A 21,050-nucleotide genomic window follows, 5' to 3' on the forward strand; every position below is an offset into this window, starting at 1 on the left:
TTGAGCTGCATGGAAATGAATAAGAACAGAGGACATACATTGATAAAATAATAAATACAAAAACAACATACTGTCAGAAGAGAATATAAAAATGTGAAATAAGACTGAACAGAAAAACAGAATATGCAAAAAGAGACAAAACATTGACGTCACAGTTTTTTGTAAAAATGAAAACAAAATTTGAACACGTAGTTGAAGTCATTAAGGTGCTAGCAACAGCTCTCCAAATCCATCATAATCTTTCTTTATTCTCTTGTCATATTTTAAAATTTTCCATTAAAAAAATAAACAACATGAAATTAATTTGCAAAGAAGTCCCAAATACAAGATACCGGGGAAGTCTGCTTTGAATGACAACTTTTCTTGCTCAAATAATTAGCATCTCCTTGAAAAACTAGACTTGCAATTTGACAATATTTGCATCCCTCATAAACAAATGTACCAAAATGTTATGTACTGTTTGTCCTCAGGCGTTTGCTGCAAATGAAGAGAGATGATTTTCTGAAATGTTGCTACGGAAGTGAAATCAAACCTAATACGAGAACGGCAGATATAGAAATTTGAGTTTTTTGAACAATATTGACCAGTAAAGTACAACGGATATGAAGTAATATAATTTGTAAACATGTTAGCAGTTTCGTCATGGTAACCCAGACACTAAAAAATCTACAGCCAAACATTAAAACACATTTCTGAAAAGGTAAAAGTGACAATGTATTTTCCACAGAGTTAAATGAAAACTGACAAAGCGTAGACAATGCACTTAGCCTGGATCGCTCACACTTGCAAACCGTTAGCATTTTTGGATGCCATTTTTGCTAGCAGTCTGAAGCTATGTCCACATGTACAGCAGGTCGCCTATTGTGAAGAATGTTGCGCTTTTCTAATGTTAATTATTAGTAATGATCTCATAAGACCACTGGACGATGCTATACAAATCGAAAACCTAAAAGTAACTGTTTAAATTGGCGGCCATTTTGTTTGGTTATCGTTTTAATGCAAGAAGTAGTAGTGATTCAATGTACTGTAGTTTTAACACAGTAATCCGATCAAAACTAATTATAAAAACAAAAAGTAAATGGTGTACGCATAATTTGTAAAAAAAAAAAAATGCGATGATAAACTCAAAAAAGGTCTGTACGGAAAGCCCAAATGGCCAAAATACCTGCTTGCATGTGAACATAGCTTAGTTCATCAGAGAAGGAGAATTACACATTGGGAAACATAAGGGAGCGATCTACCCTTGGGTCGTCATGGCAACCCACCATTATCTTGAAAAAACGAAACAAAATTCAAACGTAAAAAAAAAAAGAAATCAGACTAATTTAAATACACATAAACCTCCATTGTCATCTGTGTTAGCTACATTAAATTAAACCGTTTGCAGGCTCTTCTTTATGACTTCCAACCTTCCCCTTACAATCATTGTTTCTTGAGGTCCCTCACTTACACAGATGCCGGCACCACGTCACATACACCTCACATGCAAGCTCAAAATGGCCCAATGACACTGGTCGTATTTTACAGGGTTAACAATGGACAGGGTTGTTTTCAGAACTCCGAGGGTCGCGCGCCTCGCACAGTCACGTTAAGAGGGTTGCGTGGATGTCAACAGTGATGTTTTATTCACACTACTAAATGTTTTCAGAGGGGGACTCCTTAAAAAAGTCCTTTCGAGTCCCGCTAGATTTGCACTGCGTTTATTTGTCCATAATGGTTACAATAGTGTGCTTCCAGGAACACCAGAGTTCTTTTAGTCCAGTTCAGGAGATCTCTTTCTTTTTTAATCACAGTTGCCAATATGGTACTGTCTAAAAAGTTTATACATCTCCAGTTTTTGTGTGTTGTAAATGACTAAATTTTCTATACATAATATTCCTTGTCCTTGTCTTTCGGTCTCTTGCTACTGCCGCTAGCTTTGGCGCTACCGCTGGGTGCTTTCTCCTTCACCACAGCACCGTTGGTTTGCGCCGAATTGCTGATGTAGTTGCGGGTTTCGTCCACCTGGTAGGAACCCTCGTCTCTGTTCCTATACTTGTACATGGCGTAGAGCAAGATAAGGATGCAGAGGGCGGCGGCCGAAACGATGCCCACCACCATGCCCGTGGTACTGCTGGACTCCCGGATCACCTCGGAGGCTCCAGGAGGAACGCGCCGCACGATGCCAGGCACGGTGGGCAGTGCCGCGGGTACCGTACGCAACATGGGCGACGTGATGAAGGGCCCCCGCGGTTTGGTGCCGTCCCCGTCGAAGGCCGTCGGCAGGGGCAACAGAACTATGTCCGGCTGCGGCGGTTTGACTTCGCGATTGTTCATTTTCCCCGCGGGCAGCTTTGGGGGCGTGTCCGAGGGGACCGCCGGAGTGCCGCGGGGGCCGAGGACAGGAGAGGTGGATGTAGTCCTACCTGCCTCAGAGGCTTTGCTAGGCCTCAAGTCCTTGGACTCCCACTTGGGCGCGATAGCTTTGTAGCCGCCTTCATAGGCCGACGTGGTCAAGATCTTATCTGTTACCAGGGAGAAGGTGGTGTAAAAATCTTCATCGTCAGTCGGGGGCAGGCTAGAGTCGAAAGCCTCGCCAGAGCCAAACCCCGAAATCACCATGCCATCATCACCATCAATATCACCATCACCATCATCACAATCATCGCCGCCTCGGTCCGACAAGCAAGGGACCCCCGCCTCAGTTGCCATGGTGAGGACGGGGCGGAGGGTCGGGGGGAGGGGGATGAAGGGAGAGCGGGTGGATACAGAAGGGATGTCTATGGGGTCCTCAACTAGCACGGGGATCACTAGCTCCCCTCCTGGAAACCAAAGAGAGAAAGAGCAGAGTTAGAAAGCAGCGAGCAGGTCCAGAGAAAAGACAAGTTACACAGCGAAAGTGTCAGTATCCAAAGAACGTAAAAAGCAAAGCCCAACAGAGGAACAGAGGAACTGAAGAGAAACAATAAGAAGAAACTGAAAGTACTATACCAGTGCAAAAACAAAGGAACTCAGAACCAAACAAGACCCAACTGAAAGAAAACAACAGCCATAAATAAAGTAAACATTGCATCAAAAGGCTTTGAGGGATGCACAAGGGAGAGCCGTCTGAAACCTAACATGACACTGCAAAAAGTACTATTTCAGCAAGTAAAATTACTTTAAGAATACTTTTCTTGATTTGAACAAATTTGATTTGACAAGTATAATTATCTACCAATGTAGCAAGACTTTTGTACTTCCACTCAGGAAAAAAAAAATCCTCTCTTGTTCCATTGGTAAATCATTTTAAATGTCAATTCTAGTCCAATCAAATCAAGAAAATATGTATTCTTAAGACAAATAATTTTAATCACCTCAATATTACTTTTTTACAGTGTATCTAAACTATTAAAAGCTTTAAGATGCATTGTGTAACTTTTCTGGAGGAAGGTACACCACCTGCTCGTATCCATAGAGATATTATTACTTTCCCTGGAATGATCGAAACTACGGCATTAAAGTTAACCATCTCCATGGAGACAGGCAGCTGGGCAAGAAGGTATTTTTGATTAACCTGCAATTGTTCAATGCCATACTGTGGAACATTCTAGGCAACGTAATACAATCTCCATGGAGACGAGCAGGTCGCATAAACCTCCTCCAGAAAGTTGCATAATGCACCTTTAACTAAAACTGTGGGACTGTTCCTCGTTATAATTCACTACCTAATCGCACTGCATATTTTCCCCCTTAAACGGCTAGTTCAGTTTTATTTAATTTATCTAAGAGTAAATCCTTTTCTAAAATCAGAGCTGTGTGGATTCAAACACAGGGATTTAGCATTTGTTTGCAATTCATATGTGAGCTGTGGGCCTGGAAGCCAGTTAAGAGAAAGATAGTGTTCAGTGGAGCAGCGTTTAACCCCACTGACCTCCACAGCAAAACAAATCCTACAACTGCAGCTGCCTGGAAAAAAAACTTTGAGAATGAAAGAGTCTAAGGCTAATGTGTTCGAAACATTTAAAGTGTAAGTTTCGAAGTTTGGAAGTCAAAGTCACATTGAGGTGGTGGTAGAAGTTGGGGCTACATTTATTACTTATGACTTTTTAGTAACTGAATATTTTAGGTTGGATAGAATCTGCCTTTACCACTTTCAAATCCAAATGTGAATCTTAATTTGTGTAGATTTCACTAGTTTTGATTAATTTACTTCATGGACGTAGATGATTAGACTGAAAAAAAATAAAAATCTACACAGACTAATATAACTTGAATTCAAAATAGTCATCTGAATTTGAGTAGATCTGACTAGTGTAGATTATCCGAGTTGTTTTATTACATTTTCGCCACGTTTCAAGGTCTGGCTTCTTATTTCAACCTTGAATTTCAAATAGCTCGACAAAAATTCTTACTTTCATACCCGACGGAACATTAATTAATGAACTTTTAACTCAAACCTTCAGGATCTAGATCAGTCAGCAAATGTAAAAAATGACTCAAAGCAAGATTAATATTTGGAATTCAAACCATTACATTGTACTTTTTTGTAGATAGTCTGGTTTTGCAGCACGTACTTCATGCAATTCAACACAAAACTATCCAGTTATGTGGGGTATTAGACACAAGTTACGTCTGATTTCATGCGCCTGCTCTACACTTGATTAATCCTGTCGAAAATGTCCTACGTGGGCTCCCCTATTTGTCCTGGCCTCTTGCCTTTTGACCCCTACAGGGACCACTATGGCACAAAGTCACACAGCAGTTCAAGTACACCTGAATGTTTGCCTCAGAACAGCTTTTTTAGTAAGAATCTGATTTACATACAGGTTATAAATGTGTAAAAATACGAAATACTTTGCTAGATTAGCCCATTTACGTCTGTTAATACCGTACAGAAAACATGGGAAACATTCAGATATCTCTTGAAGCTGCTTATCCTCTTGCCAAAGTGGATTGTTACATTGCAAAGGCACAAACGGGGCACTAGAAAAGAGATGCAAACCTTTTGGAACAATAAGGAAAATTAACGAAAATCAAAAGTGAAATTAAAAGTGAAACCAAGGCATAAGTAAGGCATTGCAAAGAGTTTAGAGTTAGAGCAAACATCGTCAAAAAACATTCACAAAGTAAAGCCACAGATAGAGCTATCCAGAAACAGGGATTAGTATAAAAACGAAAAGAAACTTGAGCTTGGAAAATGATAAAAGCCTACGAAAACTTTGTCAAAAAGGAAGAAAAGCATACCAGTCAGTTTTGTCAACTTACATCAACAAATTGCCCGCATGATTTTGGCAGGAAGAAAACAAAAATTTACAAAAGAAAGTTGTGTAAGAATGCCTTTGGACAAGTACTTTTTTATACAACTTTTGATTAAGTAGTAGCTCTGTATTTTCAGACAGGATGGGAGGCAACGACACATACATCCACACATCATGACATGAAAATAATCTTCACCATTCTGGGGTATATCTTTTCTTTATAAAAATGTTATAGCTATACTTTGATACACAAGTCTCTCTGTTAAGTATCTTGATGACTTTTTTAAATCTGACTTCCAAAATGACTGTACAGTTTTTCTAGTAAAGGGAGTTGGGTAGAAGGAGAGCGGGTGATTGAGAGGGGGTGGGGCCTATGAACATACTAGGAGGGTAATGACATAAATGGGGGTGAACGTGTACATCAGTTGCCATGTCCATGTAAAGGCGGAACGGAGCGGTCGGACGGCATTAGAGCTTTTGGCTGTAAGGAAGGGATGGGAATACAAACAATGAGCATAAACATGCCCATCTACAGAAGAGAACAGCACTCTCAACAATCACAGTTTTACAAACCCTAAGCTGCAACTTCTTTTGCCATGCACAAAGTATAGAATTAAGTCAAGTAATTCAAATTTGCAAGTAGCTGCTAAGAAGATTTCAAGATTAGCGTTAGAAACAGTTCGGAACAATAGGGTCTACTTTTGGAGGTGGCTTCGCTTTTTTCTCAGTGAAATTTGCAAGATCTAGATCGATTTCAGTTCAAATTTGGAAATTCCAAATGGCCGCCCAATGGGGTTCAATTTGCGCAAATAAAAACACATTTCATTGAGAAAAAAGGAAGCGCGAATCTAATAAGGGACAAAAATTCGTTAAACATTTCTATACAGATTCTTAAAAATTGGAACATTTTCAGAAAGTATAAAACAGAGATAAACATATATGCGTTGGGACATATATGTACAAAAAATAGACAAGAAAAAGAAATAGATTTGCAAGCAAGAAAGAAAGGCATTTGAATTTTTCCACAGTTTCAAAGATGAACAACCAGAGAGCACACACTGAGGGAGACAGGTCGGGGGACAGTTTGTAGGCAAAGTGTCACCACCTTAAGTTAGCTAATAATAAAGTGAAGTTATTATTAGTAACTGATTTCTCTTGTTAGTATAAAACACATGACAGGGCGTGCAATCTGGATGTACGTCAAGAAAAAAAGGTTAAGAAATCAAAAATATCGGACATGGTTTTTCTAATTGGATTTTAGTTTCGCTATCACAAGTTGGGTTAATGCATGCGTTAAGTAAGTTGCATTTAGGGAGAGTAATAAACGTTTACAGTTACAGAGCAAGCAATGGGTAAGGTGATAAGGGAAAGTGGGAGGGGCTTAGAAAGGTCAAAGGTCAAGAAGAGGAAGCTGCAACCAACGGCTGTGGGGTACATCTGTATAAAAAGACACCATTTATCAGCCGCTAACAGGGAGCGCCAGGTGATAAATAAGCCACATTATAAGGCATTTAAGCTAGCAGCGGTCGCTAATTAATCAGGGGGTGGAACGATATGGTAATTAATGGGCGAGTTGTATTTAATTTTTTGATTCCTTGTGTTTAAACCAACAGCCTTCGCTTGACAGAGGGAGAGAGGGGAAGGAGAGAGTGAGAGAGGGAAGGGAGGAGTTCCACAAAGAGGCATTCATTTGGGCATTGAAGTTAAGGGGATGTGAAAGAAGCATTTGTCTTCGCGTATCAGAGATGGGGTATCTGTGCAGGATGCCGACGGAAACCTGATTTATTAAGCTCCGCTGAGTGTCGCAGGGATATTATGTAAAGGATATAGGAAGTGTCATTCACGTGGGACAGTGTGTTATCAGTTTTGGCGTGGTAAATTTGGGCTTTTTGACGGTAAATTTGACAGCATCACCGTGTACGTCTTGTATTGATAAAGATTGAAGTTTTTGTAGACGTAAAGGGTTATGAAACTAAAGATTTTTTAACTTTCAAAAGGGACTGTAGCTGTATTTGTTACCACTGAACTACATATTACCGTGTCCATGTTGTTTCACGAAATGGTCAAATTTAAACATTTCTTGACGTATTTTTAAAACCTAGAGGCACTAACATGAGAGTTGTTGAATCGGTCATTCAAACTACCATTATAATATTTACCAAACAAAAATAACCTTGACTTTTACAAATGTATACAACCATTTCTTATTCGGTATGACAGGACTGCGTTGAAGTTTTAAATGCTGCCGAACACAACTGAACAGTGTTTTCTCATTAACTTTCTTAAGCTCCTCCATTATGTGCCAACTCTGTCAGCTCGGGACTCTTCACTGGTAACATCTGCCGCTGTTGTTGCAAAGTCGACCTCATAAGTGATCCCAGCCTCAGTCCAGCGGAAGTGATTTCATTGGAGGCCTCATTTATCTAGCGCCGCCCTTGTGGTCTTGACCTTGTTTGCTTCACCATTTAAATACCGTTTTACATTGATTAAGAGAGTTGCTTTTTGTAGACATAAGGGTTCATGTCGTTGTCTACAGTTTTTTTTTTTTTAAGGTTTTGAAATTGCCCCATAGACTGTACTGTACTATAAGTCTATTTTTTCCATTCAGCTATAATGCAGTTTCCATATTTTTTCATGAATTGTTCAAATTTGATTGTGTTCTTTTTAATACATCATACACCTTACTTTGGACGACGGAGTTTTACCAAATAAAATCAAGCAATAGAATCGAGATTTTTAGTCATTTCTCAAACAAATTCCATTTTCTTCCACTTGGGTCACGGGGACAGCAGACTAAATAGGGATTCCCAGACTTCCCGCACCCCAGACACTTCCTCCAGCTCCTCCGGTGGGACCCAAAGGCGTTCCCAGGCCAGCAGAGAGACATAGTCCCTCCAGCGTGTAATGAGTCTCCCCTGGGACCTCCTCTCTAATTCTTATTTCACTTGAGTCTACTATTTATATACATCTACGTCAGTCGTTCTCATCGTCTTCACGCTTGTGTAAAGATTTAAAGTTGCTTAAACATCACCACAACTGAAACCATGACTGTCTTAAGCTTTCCATATTTTTTCAAGAAATGCTAAAATTCAACTTGTCCAGTCAAATGGAAGCGATTTCACTGGAGACTTTATCTATCGAACCCTGCACTCGTTGTCTTGGTCTTGTGCTGCATCCCTTCACCTCGTTCGCCGCTAACAGCTTTCGGCGACTGTTAGCTTTGTGCTACATCAACAGAGCACTTCCGAGTCGGAGAAGACGGGGTGGGGGAGGTGGGGGGGTCTTTTGGTGAAGTCCGCATGGAGGACCTTGAGGTTTTGGTAAACATTATAATCCTGTGTAAGCCCCAGTCGCAGCTTTGCCCATCTCGCATGTCTCCACACCAGGCAAACAACGCACTTCCTAATAGGTTTGCTTAGCCAGATTGGGTTTGTTTTGCACACTCCTAAAGATGGATGGGGATTTCATTGTAAGCCTCTGCCTCCCTAGTAAATAATTCTCCAGTTGACTAGACTAGAGACACTCCTGTTTTTCTGATTTGCAAAGCCACAACTACTGATTAATACATTATTTGTCAATGTTGCTTTCTTTTCTTACCCTGAGCGTTGATGGCAAAAAAGTGATTGCAAGGTGCAGCGGAGTGGACAAAAAAATCATTTGAAACCGGCAGAACAACGGCACGAAACAAACTGAATTCTATCTCTGACACAAGGCAAAGTCTGCACTGCCTAAAGTAAATACAACTGAACTTAAATGGGCAGATTGACTGGCTAGCTCAGCAGCTTGGAGGCTACACACGCACGGAAACCATGAACCAGCAGTTTCTCTTCACTTCCCCGGGCTGATCCGTGTGTCCCTCTACTGTTTGCTGAGGTTTCTGAACGATGGGTTGGGGATTTCACTCCTTAAAAGTGAAAAAAATATATATAAATCCCCACACCAGCATCAAATGTGGAGTCAATGGGATTGCAACATGGCAATTTGTGGGCGATTCGCTGGTTTGCCGACCTTAAAATCCCATTGTAGTTGCATGCATTGTGCCCGGAGCCCTTGCTTGCTATGGCAGATTAATTCACCACTACCAACGACAGGTAGCGGCTGATTGCTAGCATGGACGCGCTAAGGATTACGTTCTATGCATCGGTTAGCTTCCCCTGCCTTTAAGAGTCTCGCACTTTAGCCTGCCATTAAATCATCTTATCTCCACTGCACACATGCTAGCTAACAGGCTAAGAGAAGTTGGATTTTAAACCGATGGACAGTCATTCGTTTTCTTTCCTCAAAAAGTTGGATAATGTTTCATTTACAGCCTGAGCAAATGGGAGATTCACTGCTGCCTGGAGAGAAAAGAGAAAACTAGAGTTGGGTAATATAACATCTACAAGAGAATGGAGAAAATTGTTTGGGGGATTTGCCGAATTGGAAATATAACTGTGCAACCAATTTTCCAAATCAACCATAAATCTGCACCAAAATTTTAAGAGTTTAAGAGAAAAGTAATTATGTGTGCCTTTTTGTGCTTCTTTTTACATCTTATTTTTTCAAGAAAGTAAAGGTGCACTATGTAACTTTTCCGATGGACCTGCTTGTCTCATGTGAGTGCTCTTCGTTTGGTTGGAATCTTCCACAATGTTTTAAATTGCGTTTATTCAAATACAGGTGTCTTTATTTCCAGTGCCGTCCAAATCTAATTATAAAATGTTTTACTGTCCGATAATCAGAAGTGTGCGTTAGCATGCTAGATGTTGTTACCTAGTCTCTGAAAGTCATGTAAATTGCTTATAAACTCATCGCGGTGAATCATTACGATGTTCGGAAAGCATAAGGCAAGTGAGGAATATCTTTGGACCGCTGCAAATCCTTTAAAATGTTAGTTCTAGTTCTGTTTTTCACGTTTTTAAGACAGTAAAATTCAGGTAAAGTTCCATGTGGGTTGGAATGCTATTATATTATCTCATCAGGATAATGAAAAAAAAAACTAAGAAAAGAACTGCATTCGTCAATATCACCCACCCCTGCAGAAAACCAAAGTGCATGTCCTACTAGGAGCCTACTCCATCACCGCGGGACACAGGAGGGGAGCACTCTGCCATATTAAACTGGCATCTTGTACCAGGCGTGGCGACTCAGGGCCCTGTCAGACGCTCCATTTGGTGCGCAGCTATTAGGTGTGTCAGCTGGATAACCTTTAAAGTGATCTGAGGGCTGCGCTGGGGTGTCACCGCGGCTGATGGGGCTTGACGGAAACCGGAGAGGAAGGAAGAGGAGACCCGCTGATCCATGCCTATCATAGCTCACGCCCAACCAAATACACTTGTCTACCGCGCTCTTCATAATGGAGAACTCACATGACAAAAGACGGTCCATTTTATTATGAGCTGCAGATTTGTGACTTCCAGGATGGGTAATGTGCGCTGACGGTTTGAGTGGTTACACGTGTGCGGAGATGTATGGCCCACTTAATCAACCAATGATGGGACAGAGACTATATACAACCCGTTTAGACTCAAGAGCAATGGTAAAGTGCAGGCTGTTTTTATTTAGCTTGATTTCAGTCTGGTCTCACGATCGTGCAATCAGATCTGTTTTTTTTCAGTGACGTGAAACAAAGAAGCTCATCGGTCACCTCTGATTTACTATTAAAATCTAATTTATCTCACCTCAGATAAAACAAACTAATACTTCGGCCATTGATTCTGCAGAAATCCTCAATGTTTTTTAGCCCCTTGTGATACGTTTCTCATAAACATGGACCATGCTAGTCCCTGATTGGCTAATCCACCTGTCAATCACGCCTCCTTTTGAAAACGAGGACATTCACCGGTGACCAGACTCACATCTTTGTAAAGTATTGAAGAAGTGTGTATTCTGGATCCCAGGCAAATATATTGTGGTAATTCAAAATATATTAAAGATGCACTGCGTAACTTATCTGATGAATGGCCTACTACCCACTGGACTTGCTTAGAATGCTCCACTGTAGGGCATTGAACATATGTTTCCATGGAGACAACAGGCAATGCCACCAGGTTAAGTTCTGATCTCGAATCGGTGGAGAGGCACAGTACGAACATGTTTTTTTTAAGGTATATTGAGGATTAGAAGCACCTGTAATAGAATATTTTATCCTAATCAAGATAATTACATTTTTCTGCCTTGAATGTTCCACAGTAGAGCATTAAATAGGACCTCCATGGAGACAAGCAGGTGGCACACACTATCAGAAAAGTTACATAGCGCACCTTTTACTATCTTTTGACAAAAATGTAGTAGTTCAGATCATCCCTTTTAAAAAAAAGTCTTTTATTTATTACATTTAAATATTTGTGTTCTTTTCAACTATTTGCTTAAAAGTAGAATAACAGACAGTGGGATTAGAATTGAAGTGTTGTCTTCAAAAACGAAACAATGAATCATCTTTCGCGGTGTACTTTCTTCTACCCAGGCTATGTGAAGATGGCTTTTGGTCGCTTCAATGCACCTGCCAAATTAAGACTTTCCTAATAATAGCTACATTTGGGAAATCTCTCTAATGCTTCACTTTGTTGACTAGCTACTTTCTTATCTCCTACCCTTTCCTCTGAGTGCGGGAATGAAATATTCGTTTTGCATAATCCTATTAAAATTTATATACAGATGTTATCGAAAGTTGGGCATGCGTCAAAAACCCCAAAACAAACCAACAGTTGCATAAAATTTAGTTGATTAATTCATGAGGACGGAAAAGATTGGCACTAGAGATGCCAGTGTGGTACTTTACAGCCGCTTTTCCTTGACGTGAAATGTTTTTAAGATGCAAATGTGTTGGAGTTTATTTAAAACGCAGGCGTCGGGCGGCTATTTGGCGCTGGCCAGATGATGAGCAGTCCCGCTGTTGTTCAGAATGACTCCAATGATTCCTATTGATGTAAAACTAAAAGGACTGTTGTTCAAGATGGCTCCCACACAGAGCAGAGCGAGAGGACAGAGGACATCAATTTTCCCAACACAAAACAACAGAACTAAAGATGTAATTAGCAGTATTTGTTCCACCTACGCTAGGTCAAAATGTTCCCGATGACAACTGTGCCCATTTGAGTGGCGAGTTATCTTTGCTTTAAATCCGCTGGGAAAAGTTTGATGTGTTCCGTAGTGGAATATTCAGATTTATGGAAATCATTTGGATCAATTATGAGAGCATAATTGTATATTAATCATAGAATTGCTCTGATTACACGGTAATGACAAGCTCCAAAACCGTTAATCACTGTGAAATGAAATCATAAATTGGCATAGTGTTCTTGTATTTATCATTGAGAGACTGTGTTTCTGAGCCAGAGAGTGGGGATTTACATGCAGTACACCAGTGAAAGTAAAGTAGCTTACTTAAGTACAATTTTTAGGCATTTGTACTTTACTTATTTAGATTTTACAGTGCATACTTTAACTTTACGACATATAACAGCAAGTATCTGTAATTACTACTCCACTACTACATTCTTTTAAGTAATCTTCCTAACACTTTTGACAACTGCTAAACTGGCTGAGGGATTACTTTTTTTTGGATTTTCATGGTGACATTATAACTAACGGTTTTGAGTTCTATTTCCCATCAAAATATTTAAATAAAATGACAAATACTTGAACTTGAACGAGTTGTTTCAAAGCTCAAATGACGACTACATTTGTCTTGTTAATCATTTTTTACCCAGAAACAAATTTTTGAATGAGTATTTTGTCTTATTTCCATGTGATACTTTTTATTTTTTTCCTTCTGAATCAGTACTTTTACTTAAGAGTACTTCTTCCACCAGTGGATAGAGGTACTTCCATTAAGCTGTTTTGAATACAGACTATTACTAACCTGGGCTCATGGCATTTAATTGGTTAGCAACAGCGTTCGCCTCTAGTTATAGTGTCTTTAATCAAGGGATAATCATCATAGACATGTTATAAAGAGAGTCACATCTTTTAAGGTCAAAGATAATACGATTCTTGTCAGCCATGGTTAGCGTAAACGTGTGTAGGATTAGCGATGTGAAGCTGGTACTGCTACGTTTAAAGCATCAATATGGAAATGCATTGTATACGCTTGCGATTAAGATATTTTCACGATATCCGTTTCTTTCTACTGTTATTTTAAAGCAGCATCCGTCACATCTCTGCACAGTATCGACCTCTTGTGGAACTCCGGGGGGTGGGGGCATTGTGGAAAGGATTAACAGTTGTATTTAAGACACAGACAAACACAGAAGAAGACAACCAACACACAGCGAACAGACGTAGTTGCTTTGTTGGCTACTGACAGGACACAAGCAAGCAGCGGCACAAAAAAAACACGAGACGCATTCGACATCGAGGGGAACAGCGGTGGGCCTGGACCCCCGCGTAGCCCCTTGCAACACACTGACATGTAGTAGAAGCCAGCTGGGGTTATGGGTGGAGTAGCACACAAAATGGCTGCCAATCAAGTGCATGCTAAAGCAACAGGGGTAAGTGGGTTGGGAAGGAGGGGCGGGGAGGTATACGCTATACGCTAAAAGGTACAGTCCAGTTACATCGCATGCCACAAATACCTTCTACTTGGAGCAACAGATAGAATAGAAAAACAGATATACTTTGTGGCAATAAAAGTCTTTTTTATGCCATCCGCAATTCAAACAAACATGTATATGCAGAAAAGGCGGTAGGGAGGAAGGTAGGAAGGAAAGTAGGAACGAAGGAGGGTGCTGGGGTGGGATGGAGGAGTGGAAAAGGGGGCGGGGCACGTGAAAGGAGGCGGGGTCACTCGGGGGGGGAGGTACACGAGGGGTCATTCTTTCACACACAACTTTCTTGAGGCCAAAATAAGGGGTGATGGCAAGAAAAGATTTTGTTGCCGTTCAATTTCCCTATATGGTCGAATGGAAAGGGGGCGTGGCGTGATGGTAAGGGGAGGGGTCTCTTTTTGAAGCCATAAAACACAAACTTCATGATCGTGATGAGGGAGCGTGGGGGGGGGGGGGCGAGGGGCGGGGCTTTGAAAATTTTTTCCAACCACCAAAAGTTCATGCGGCACAAGATGAGGCAAAAACGGGAGGAGCGGCTCTATCCTTGCTTGGAAGATGGTGACGACGATGATGGAGACATGGTGATGAAATAATAAAATAAAAACGAAACAACAAAAAAACACACCCCTCCCTCCCCACGTCAAGCACTCAAGCCCACCCAAATATGAAAACAAATCAGAAAACCGGACCCGAGTATCAGATCGGGACCACCACACAAGAGAGATGTTCAATGTGCAATCACAGAGGAAGAAAAAGCAACACAAAAAAGTCATGGCATGCAAACCTCGAACGACAGGAAGCAGGGCAAATAATGAGGAGATGAATTTCTGTGTCAACATGGAGGATGTACAGTGTATGAGTGTGTGTGTACAGAACGTCGACATGTTAGCAGCTTTACAGTGAGTGCTATGGTACGGGTCTGTTCGGATCGTGTCCCCAAGTTCAAATTCGTAAACGTGTTCATAATGGAGATTGTTTTGATTATTAGTTGTACTAGGGATGCAAAGATACAGTTTTCTCACAAATCCTATTAATATAATGAGAGATATATCGGTCAAACAATATATTTGGCCGATATTTGCACTTTGCACTTTTAGCGGATCGACTGTCGGGCTTAGATCTCCAGCACAGGCCGATATTTCATTTCATTTCTGCTGCCTACAGGATACACCATAGACTGTATATGTAAATGGACATAGCTAACCTGCTAGCTGGCGTGTTCCACATAAGAAGTGCTCGTGGGCGCACTTCCAGCTCCAACGACTCTGGCTCCAATTCACTTTACATTGGGAAACTGTCGACCCTCTCTGAGTAAATACTGCTGTCAGACTCATCATTTTGGTCTTAAAATGTTCGTATTAGCCCGCTCTACGTGATCCTGGTGTTTTTATTTTGCTATTATATCCTTCACTGAAGATATGAGCATTAATAACAGACAAATCAAGTGCCTTTTTCCCTGAGGAGCCTTAGCAACAGGTTTGATTGAAAGTGTTGCTAAGCACCCGCTCCCTTCTAAACCAGCGTTGCAGGTGGGAAGGGGCGCTACCTTCAACCACCTCGCTCCGGATTGGCTCTTTGGTTACTATGATTCCTAATATGCAATTCGGCTCCAAATTCGCCCTATAACTGTTCTAGCCTCGATGAGCTTCATTTGACTGGAGCCGAACACTATGGGTGACGTCACACTCACTTAGTCCACTTCTTTATACAGTCTACGGCATGTACACATAACACTTTATTTGAACACTTTAGTGCAAAGACATAACCGTGTCTACAGCTCTCTTATAAGTTTATAGTAAAAAATTGCTGTGGGTGAGTTTGTAGTAAATTTAAAAGACAGAATTTGGGGAAAATAATCCAAATCAGTCCTACATATTGGCCCAAAACATAAGCGGATCTTATTGGCCATCAGTTTCTCTGGATTCTAAACAATCTGTATTGGTATTGTCCATGAAAAAAAAACATATTGGTCGATCTCTAAATGTAATTTCAATCAGTTTTAGGCCTCAGAAGAACATACGGTTTGCTTAGGAATTATCAATAAACATAGCTTTTTATTTACACTGGCTTCTCTGTTTGGGTTACGTATTTAGGCAGCAGGTTTCTTTAGTTTATTTACTTCTTAAATTCAGTATAGTAGTAGTATATAGAGTACTGTTGCATCCCAAACATTCCTTTTTCTAAGCAACATAGAGACATTACTGTTACTGTTCACCCTAACCTGCTTGTGTTATCATTACACTGACATTGGACAAGTTATGCAAATTAATTCTGATCAAACATGTAATTATCAAGGCAACAGTGGCACATGTGGGTTAATTGTTTGCCCACCAACCAGAGGGTCAGCACATCTAAATTTGCATGTTTTTTGCTGTGTCCACAAGCAAGACGCTTAAAAATATTTGCAAAAGGAATGGCACCCAATGTAGCCACTATGGTCTTTTTCATTGTAAATAAAGTTTGATGTGATTTTGTCACATTTTAGGAGCTTCTAGATGCAAATTAGCTCAAAACCTACATATTTGAAAGCTGTAACTGTGTTTTTTACAACTTTGTTTAGCGGATAGCATTACGAAAGCCTTGAGATGATTACTAACTCAATGAACCACTTCAGTAGAACAGTTCAGTAGATCTGTGCTGGATTACCCGTACCATAGCACTCCAGGCCTTTTTTGAAAAAAGCTAAAACATTTTTTTGCTGCTCTATTGGGTTGAGAACACTTGGGTTTGTGCCTTTAACAGTCCAAAACACGCTGCGTCTATTTTCAAATTAGTAAAACCATTTGTGCTCTAAGATAAAGCACCTAACACTGGGGAAAATGACTTTGTGCCTACATCAAAGTACAAGGAGCCAAACATGGCCAGAATTTTCAAGGAACAATTGCCACTGTGTTTTGATAAGACCTCAAAGTAAATAAATGAGGAACACTGCAGTATGAATATTAAAATTTCAGCACTAGCTTCAGTCCATATAAACACAGGGTTGATTATCCTTGGGGCTGTGTGAGCGCTGATAACCAAAGTGAAAGGGCAGGGCATTGTGGGAGCCTGATTATGGGCTGTGAAAAGTGGACATATGCTAGGTGCTAAGCTCAGCCATATTTAGCTAGATTAATGCTACGTCAATTAGCTCGCTGCGATGGCGCTCTGAAGGACAGTGAGGCAATCAAATAGTCTCGGCTGTTAATGATTCACACGGGGCCTGAGGGAGAAGGCTTTTCACGGGGTAAGCTAGTTTATACTGGACATACAGTGTACAGAGAAAGATCCAGTGTGTTATACTGCTAAACCAACAGATATGTGGAATAAATACATATATTTATAATACTGAAATTATAATTGATATTTAGATTTTTTTTTATAGGCAAGAAAACGCATTGAAATGTCAGATCCACAATGCCCTTATCATTAAACAAGTGATTTACGAATAGTTCAGCAGTGTATGAGGCTTAATGCGCCAACTTAAGTGTAACTACGAAGCCATTTATAAGTGATCGGTGTAAAAGTACAATGCAGCGTTCTTGTATTTATACCTGTATTACCAAGAGGTCTGTGACAATATACGGCCATATCAATATTTTACTTAATAATTTGAACGTCAGATGCAGTTGTGGAACGTAATGAAGTAAAAGTAGTTAAGTACTGAACTTAAGTACAAATTTTAGGTATCTGTACTATACTTGAGTAGATTTCTAAATGGATACTTTTTACTTTCACTTCACTACATCTGAAAGCAGGTATCTGTACTTTCTACTGCACAATATTTTTCAACAGGACTCAAAACTAAAAGCATTTTTGTAGTTGTTTGAGATCTGCTGAAATGGCTGAGGGTTTATTTTTAACACGTTTGTATATTTTTGTTTGCTCCAACTATGAAGAAAAAGAGCCAGAAAAAACTTGCCATTTTTCTATTTGATTCAATCGTTTCTGTTGAGCAAAATTCAGCACATGTCTTTAACAAAATCACAACATTTCAAGTTTTATTCGATCGCAAAATAGGCACAAAATACTTTTACCTGAGTATTTTTTGACTCCGGTATCTGTACTTTTACTTAAGTGCTTCCTTCACCACTGGTCAGATGACGTTCCAATTGAAAAAAAAATGTATTTCATTTCAAACACTGGAGACTGCTTAATATTACACGACCTGTCTGTACTCTCTGGGTGTATTTGATTCAGCAGACTGGATTACATTTGGCAGCGAACGTGAGGCCAACCCAAGTTTCCTCAAAACCACACTTCCTTTTCGTTGTCAGCAATACCATTTATTTTGTTCCCTGACCGTGAATCGTGTCATTCACTTTGATCCAACCACAAAGTGACCGGGCCGCTGTGCGTTTGTGTTTGTGTGTGTATCTGTGTGTGTGTGTGCGAGGGGAAGGGGGGAAGAGAGATACGATGTGCACAGAAATTCGAGGATATCTGTTCTCTATTAGAATGTTTCAGGTAGGGCAAGCCTCCGACGGAAAGGAAAAACAGAGGTACAAACAAGAGAAGAGTAGAGAGGAGGAGGAGAGGGGGAGAGGCTCTGTTGCAGGTATATAGTCTGCTACATATCACAGTATCTTGGCTGAAAGCATCTTTGCTCTCGGAAGAATCTCAAAATGTATCCACTGTCAGAAAAGGACGCACACAGCAAGAGGAGGTCAACCAGGTACAAGACGGATACATTTTGAAGCATCGGTGCAGGCGACATGAGGCTTGATACTAATTGAGAAGTTTGGCTCTCGACGTAATGCTGAGAGAACAAAATTAGTATCAATGCTCGCTCATGTCTGCGACCAGTGGCCCCATAGCTAAGTGTAACTTGCATTTCTCAGAGCTGGAACGCTAACTTAGAAGGGTATATGAGGGAAGGGACTATTGCTAACGTGCTAAGAGGGAATCTATCCAGTTAAACTATTACAACGTTTATACAGACTTCACACATATATGTCCCTACAGTTCTACAAAAATGATAATCACCAGTTATTTCTTATAGTAATTATGGGCCAAAGGGGTGTTATTTAATACTTATACTTTGTCAATATGGTGTAAAATGACCTCAGCCTCAATGATCTCAATCTTCTTGATGTGTGGCCAAAAAGCAATGTACGTAAATTGCTTCTAATTCCGTTTTTCCAATATAAGAACTTGTCAGAATTGTATAATCTAAAAGTAAAAACTCATTCCTGGTCCAAACTTCTGTAGATCTACACTGACGCCTACGCTTTTAGACATCTCCTCTCAATATGCTACGCTAATGCATCTATTTCACATGTCAATGCATCCATCTCCAAAAGTGTCTGCTTCACTTTCCTATATTCTATACCCACTGCTCCCCTAAAATAACCCTAAAACTACAGTGGCTACAGAGCAGGGGTCTTTTGAAGTTACACTTGAAGCTCCCATGGGACCTGATGCTAAGAGGAGAGACTCCTCGGCAGCAAATCAAAGAAAAGAAGGAGAACTAGACCAAGTAGAGAGCAAGCACAGGGCGGCACACCCATCCCACCTGCATGTCCTGAGTCGCACTCATCCAAGTCCTCATCGTCACTCGAGCACTCCGCCGAAGAAACGATGTCGTCTGTCGTCTGTGGAAATGTAAATACAGGCAGTTAGGTTAGGTTAGCCGATTATGTGTTACGTTATGTGTATGATGGCCCCCTCCATCTCTGGTAATCAGGGGCACCTTATTGTAAAACTGTAAACTATAGCCAACATGTAAAATAAGGCACATCTTTGGGTAACTCCCTGTTTCAGTCTCTACATTTGCTGCGATTCTTGAGCCATGGGTCATAAAGAAGCTCAAAGTGCACCATGAGACATCACCCATACAATTTTCGAGTCCTGTTAGGCGCTCATATTCCCCGATGTGGTGGTGGAGCAGTAGGTCGCAGGTTCAAGCTCCAGAGGACAAACTTGATACTCATACTACAATTAGTGTGGAAAATAGAGAATACTGAACCAATCCAAAGCCTGAATATATAGAAACGACAACAAAACTACAATTCTGGTTCATAACGAAAAAACCCAGATGTAATTATGAGTGCAAAATACTACCAAAAAGTTTATTCAATTCACCCCAAATACATGTGTGTTAAATTACGTGTATATCTCAAATGTTCTTCAATACTACCTAAACTAGTCTTCTCTGAGCACTCAAAAATGCTCCGATTGTTCAGTCATTCTCTATCAACGTTTGAGCCAACTTCTAACTGTCCTACAGCTGATCTTGCGGTCCACTCCTCTTCCACACTGCCCCTCGTCTCAGCTCTGAGGCAGGGGAGAGGCAGCGCTCATCTCCCCTCAAGGATATCAGCTCCGGGCCAGGCCTCTCCGCTTGTCCCCTGGCCTCCATACATCACCCAGCAGTCCATCATATTTCACAGTGTTTATCATTCTTCACTTTATGTGCTTTCCACCTCCACCGATAATTGTTTTCCTTCACCCCGCGCACCGTGCCTCCCCTTATTTATCGCCGCTCTCGTCTCGCAATCAATGGACCTATAGCAAGCGAGCACCGGTTCAGATTTGTGCTAGAGGGGTGCGAGCTTCGACGGGGGCGGAGGCGGGAGGGGGTGCTAAACATGAACCAGCAGCAATGGATTATCTACAGCTTCCAGCCCTGACAATTCTGATTTATCCACCCACCCCATGCATGGCTTTTCCTTCGGGTTGACCCAAGGAGGACAGGAGGGGCTGGTTGGCGGTTGGAGGTAGCGGTGATGTAGGGGGTGAGGCTGTATTTCAAGCCGTGGTGCAAGCGTTTATTAGAATGAATCAGCGTGGCGATAAAATAAGACAAAATATTGGACTGTCAAATACCCTAAAAATCCTGAGAGACTAGAGCCAACTTACTCAAAACAATAAAGACTGAACACGTGGATTTCCCTAAAGGATAATGATTCTTTTATTACATTAATTATGGGCAAAACGAGTAAGTTCGCAGCTACTGATTGCCTATACGGAGATGTGACAACCACAAACGTCTTGCTGGTATCAGTATAAAAACCTATTAAGGAGTTATGGTAATCTAATTCCCAAATCCGCGTAATTCCCCAAGAAACTAAATCCCAGGAATAAGAACAACAGTTTCTTGCCCTCCATTACCAAACCTAATTACTTCAGTCTGGAATTATAACGTTCATACCTACTGGGTATTTAAAAACGGTCACGGTATGTGTTTGACTTTTTCTAAGACCGAAGAAAGAAACTATTCCATTTTACCAGTTTTAAAGACGCACTTTGGAACGTTTCTGGTAAAGGCCTCGCTACCTGCTTGTCACTATTGATACGTTATCGCTGAGAATGGAATCTTCCA

General features: G+C 40.8%; 1 protein-coding gene across 1 annotated transcript in view; it reads right to left on the minus strand.

The window, feature by feature from the left end:
• Positions 1-1,144: 1,144 nt before the first annotated feature.
• The window catches only part of LOC117392670 (neurexin-3b-like), a 565,984-nt gene continuing 546,078 nt past the window's right edge, over positions 1,145-21,050 (minus strand). Inside the window, exons 23-24 of the mRNA XM_055232346.1 lie at positions 19,242-19,320; positions 1,145-2,801 (exon numbers count right to left, since the gene is read on the minus strand). Of these exons, the coding sequence (XP_055088321.1) occupies positions 1,864-2,801; positions 19,242-19,320 (1,017 nt within the window). The 3' untranslated portion in view covers positions 1,145-1,863. The remainder of the gene's footprint in view (positions 2,802-19,241; positions 19,321-21,050) is intronic.

This window comes from Periophthalmus magnuspinnatus, chromosome 24 (genome assembly GCF_009829125.3).
Source record: "Periophthalmus magnuspinnatus isolate fPerMag1 chromosome 24, fPerMag1.2.pri, whole genome shotgun sequence".
In the NCBI taxonomy this organism is placed as follows: domain Eukaryota; kingdom Metazoa; phylum Chordata; class Actinopteri; order Gobiiformes; family Gobiidae; genus Periophthalmus; species Periophthalmus magnuspinnatus.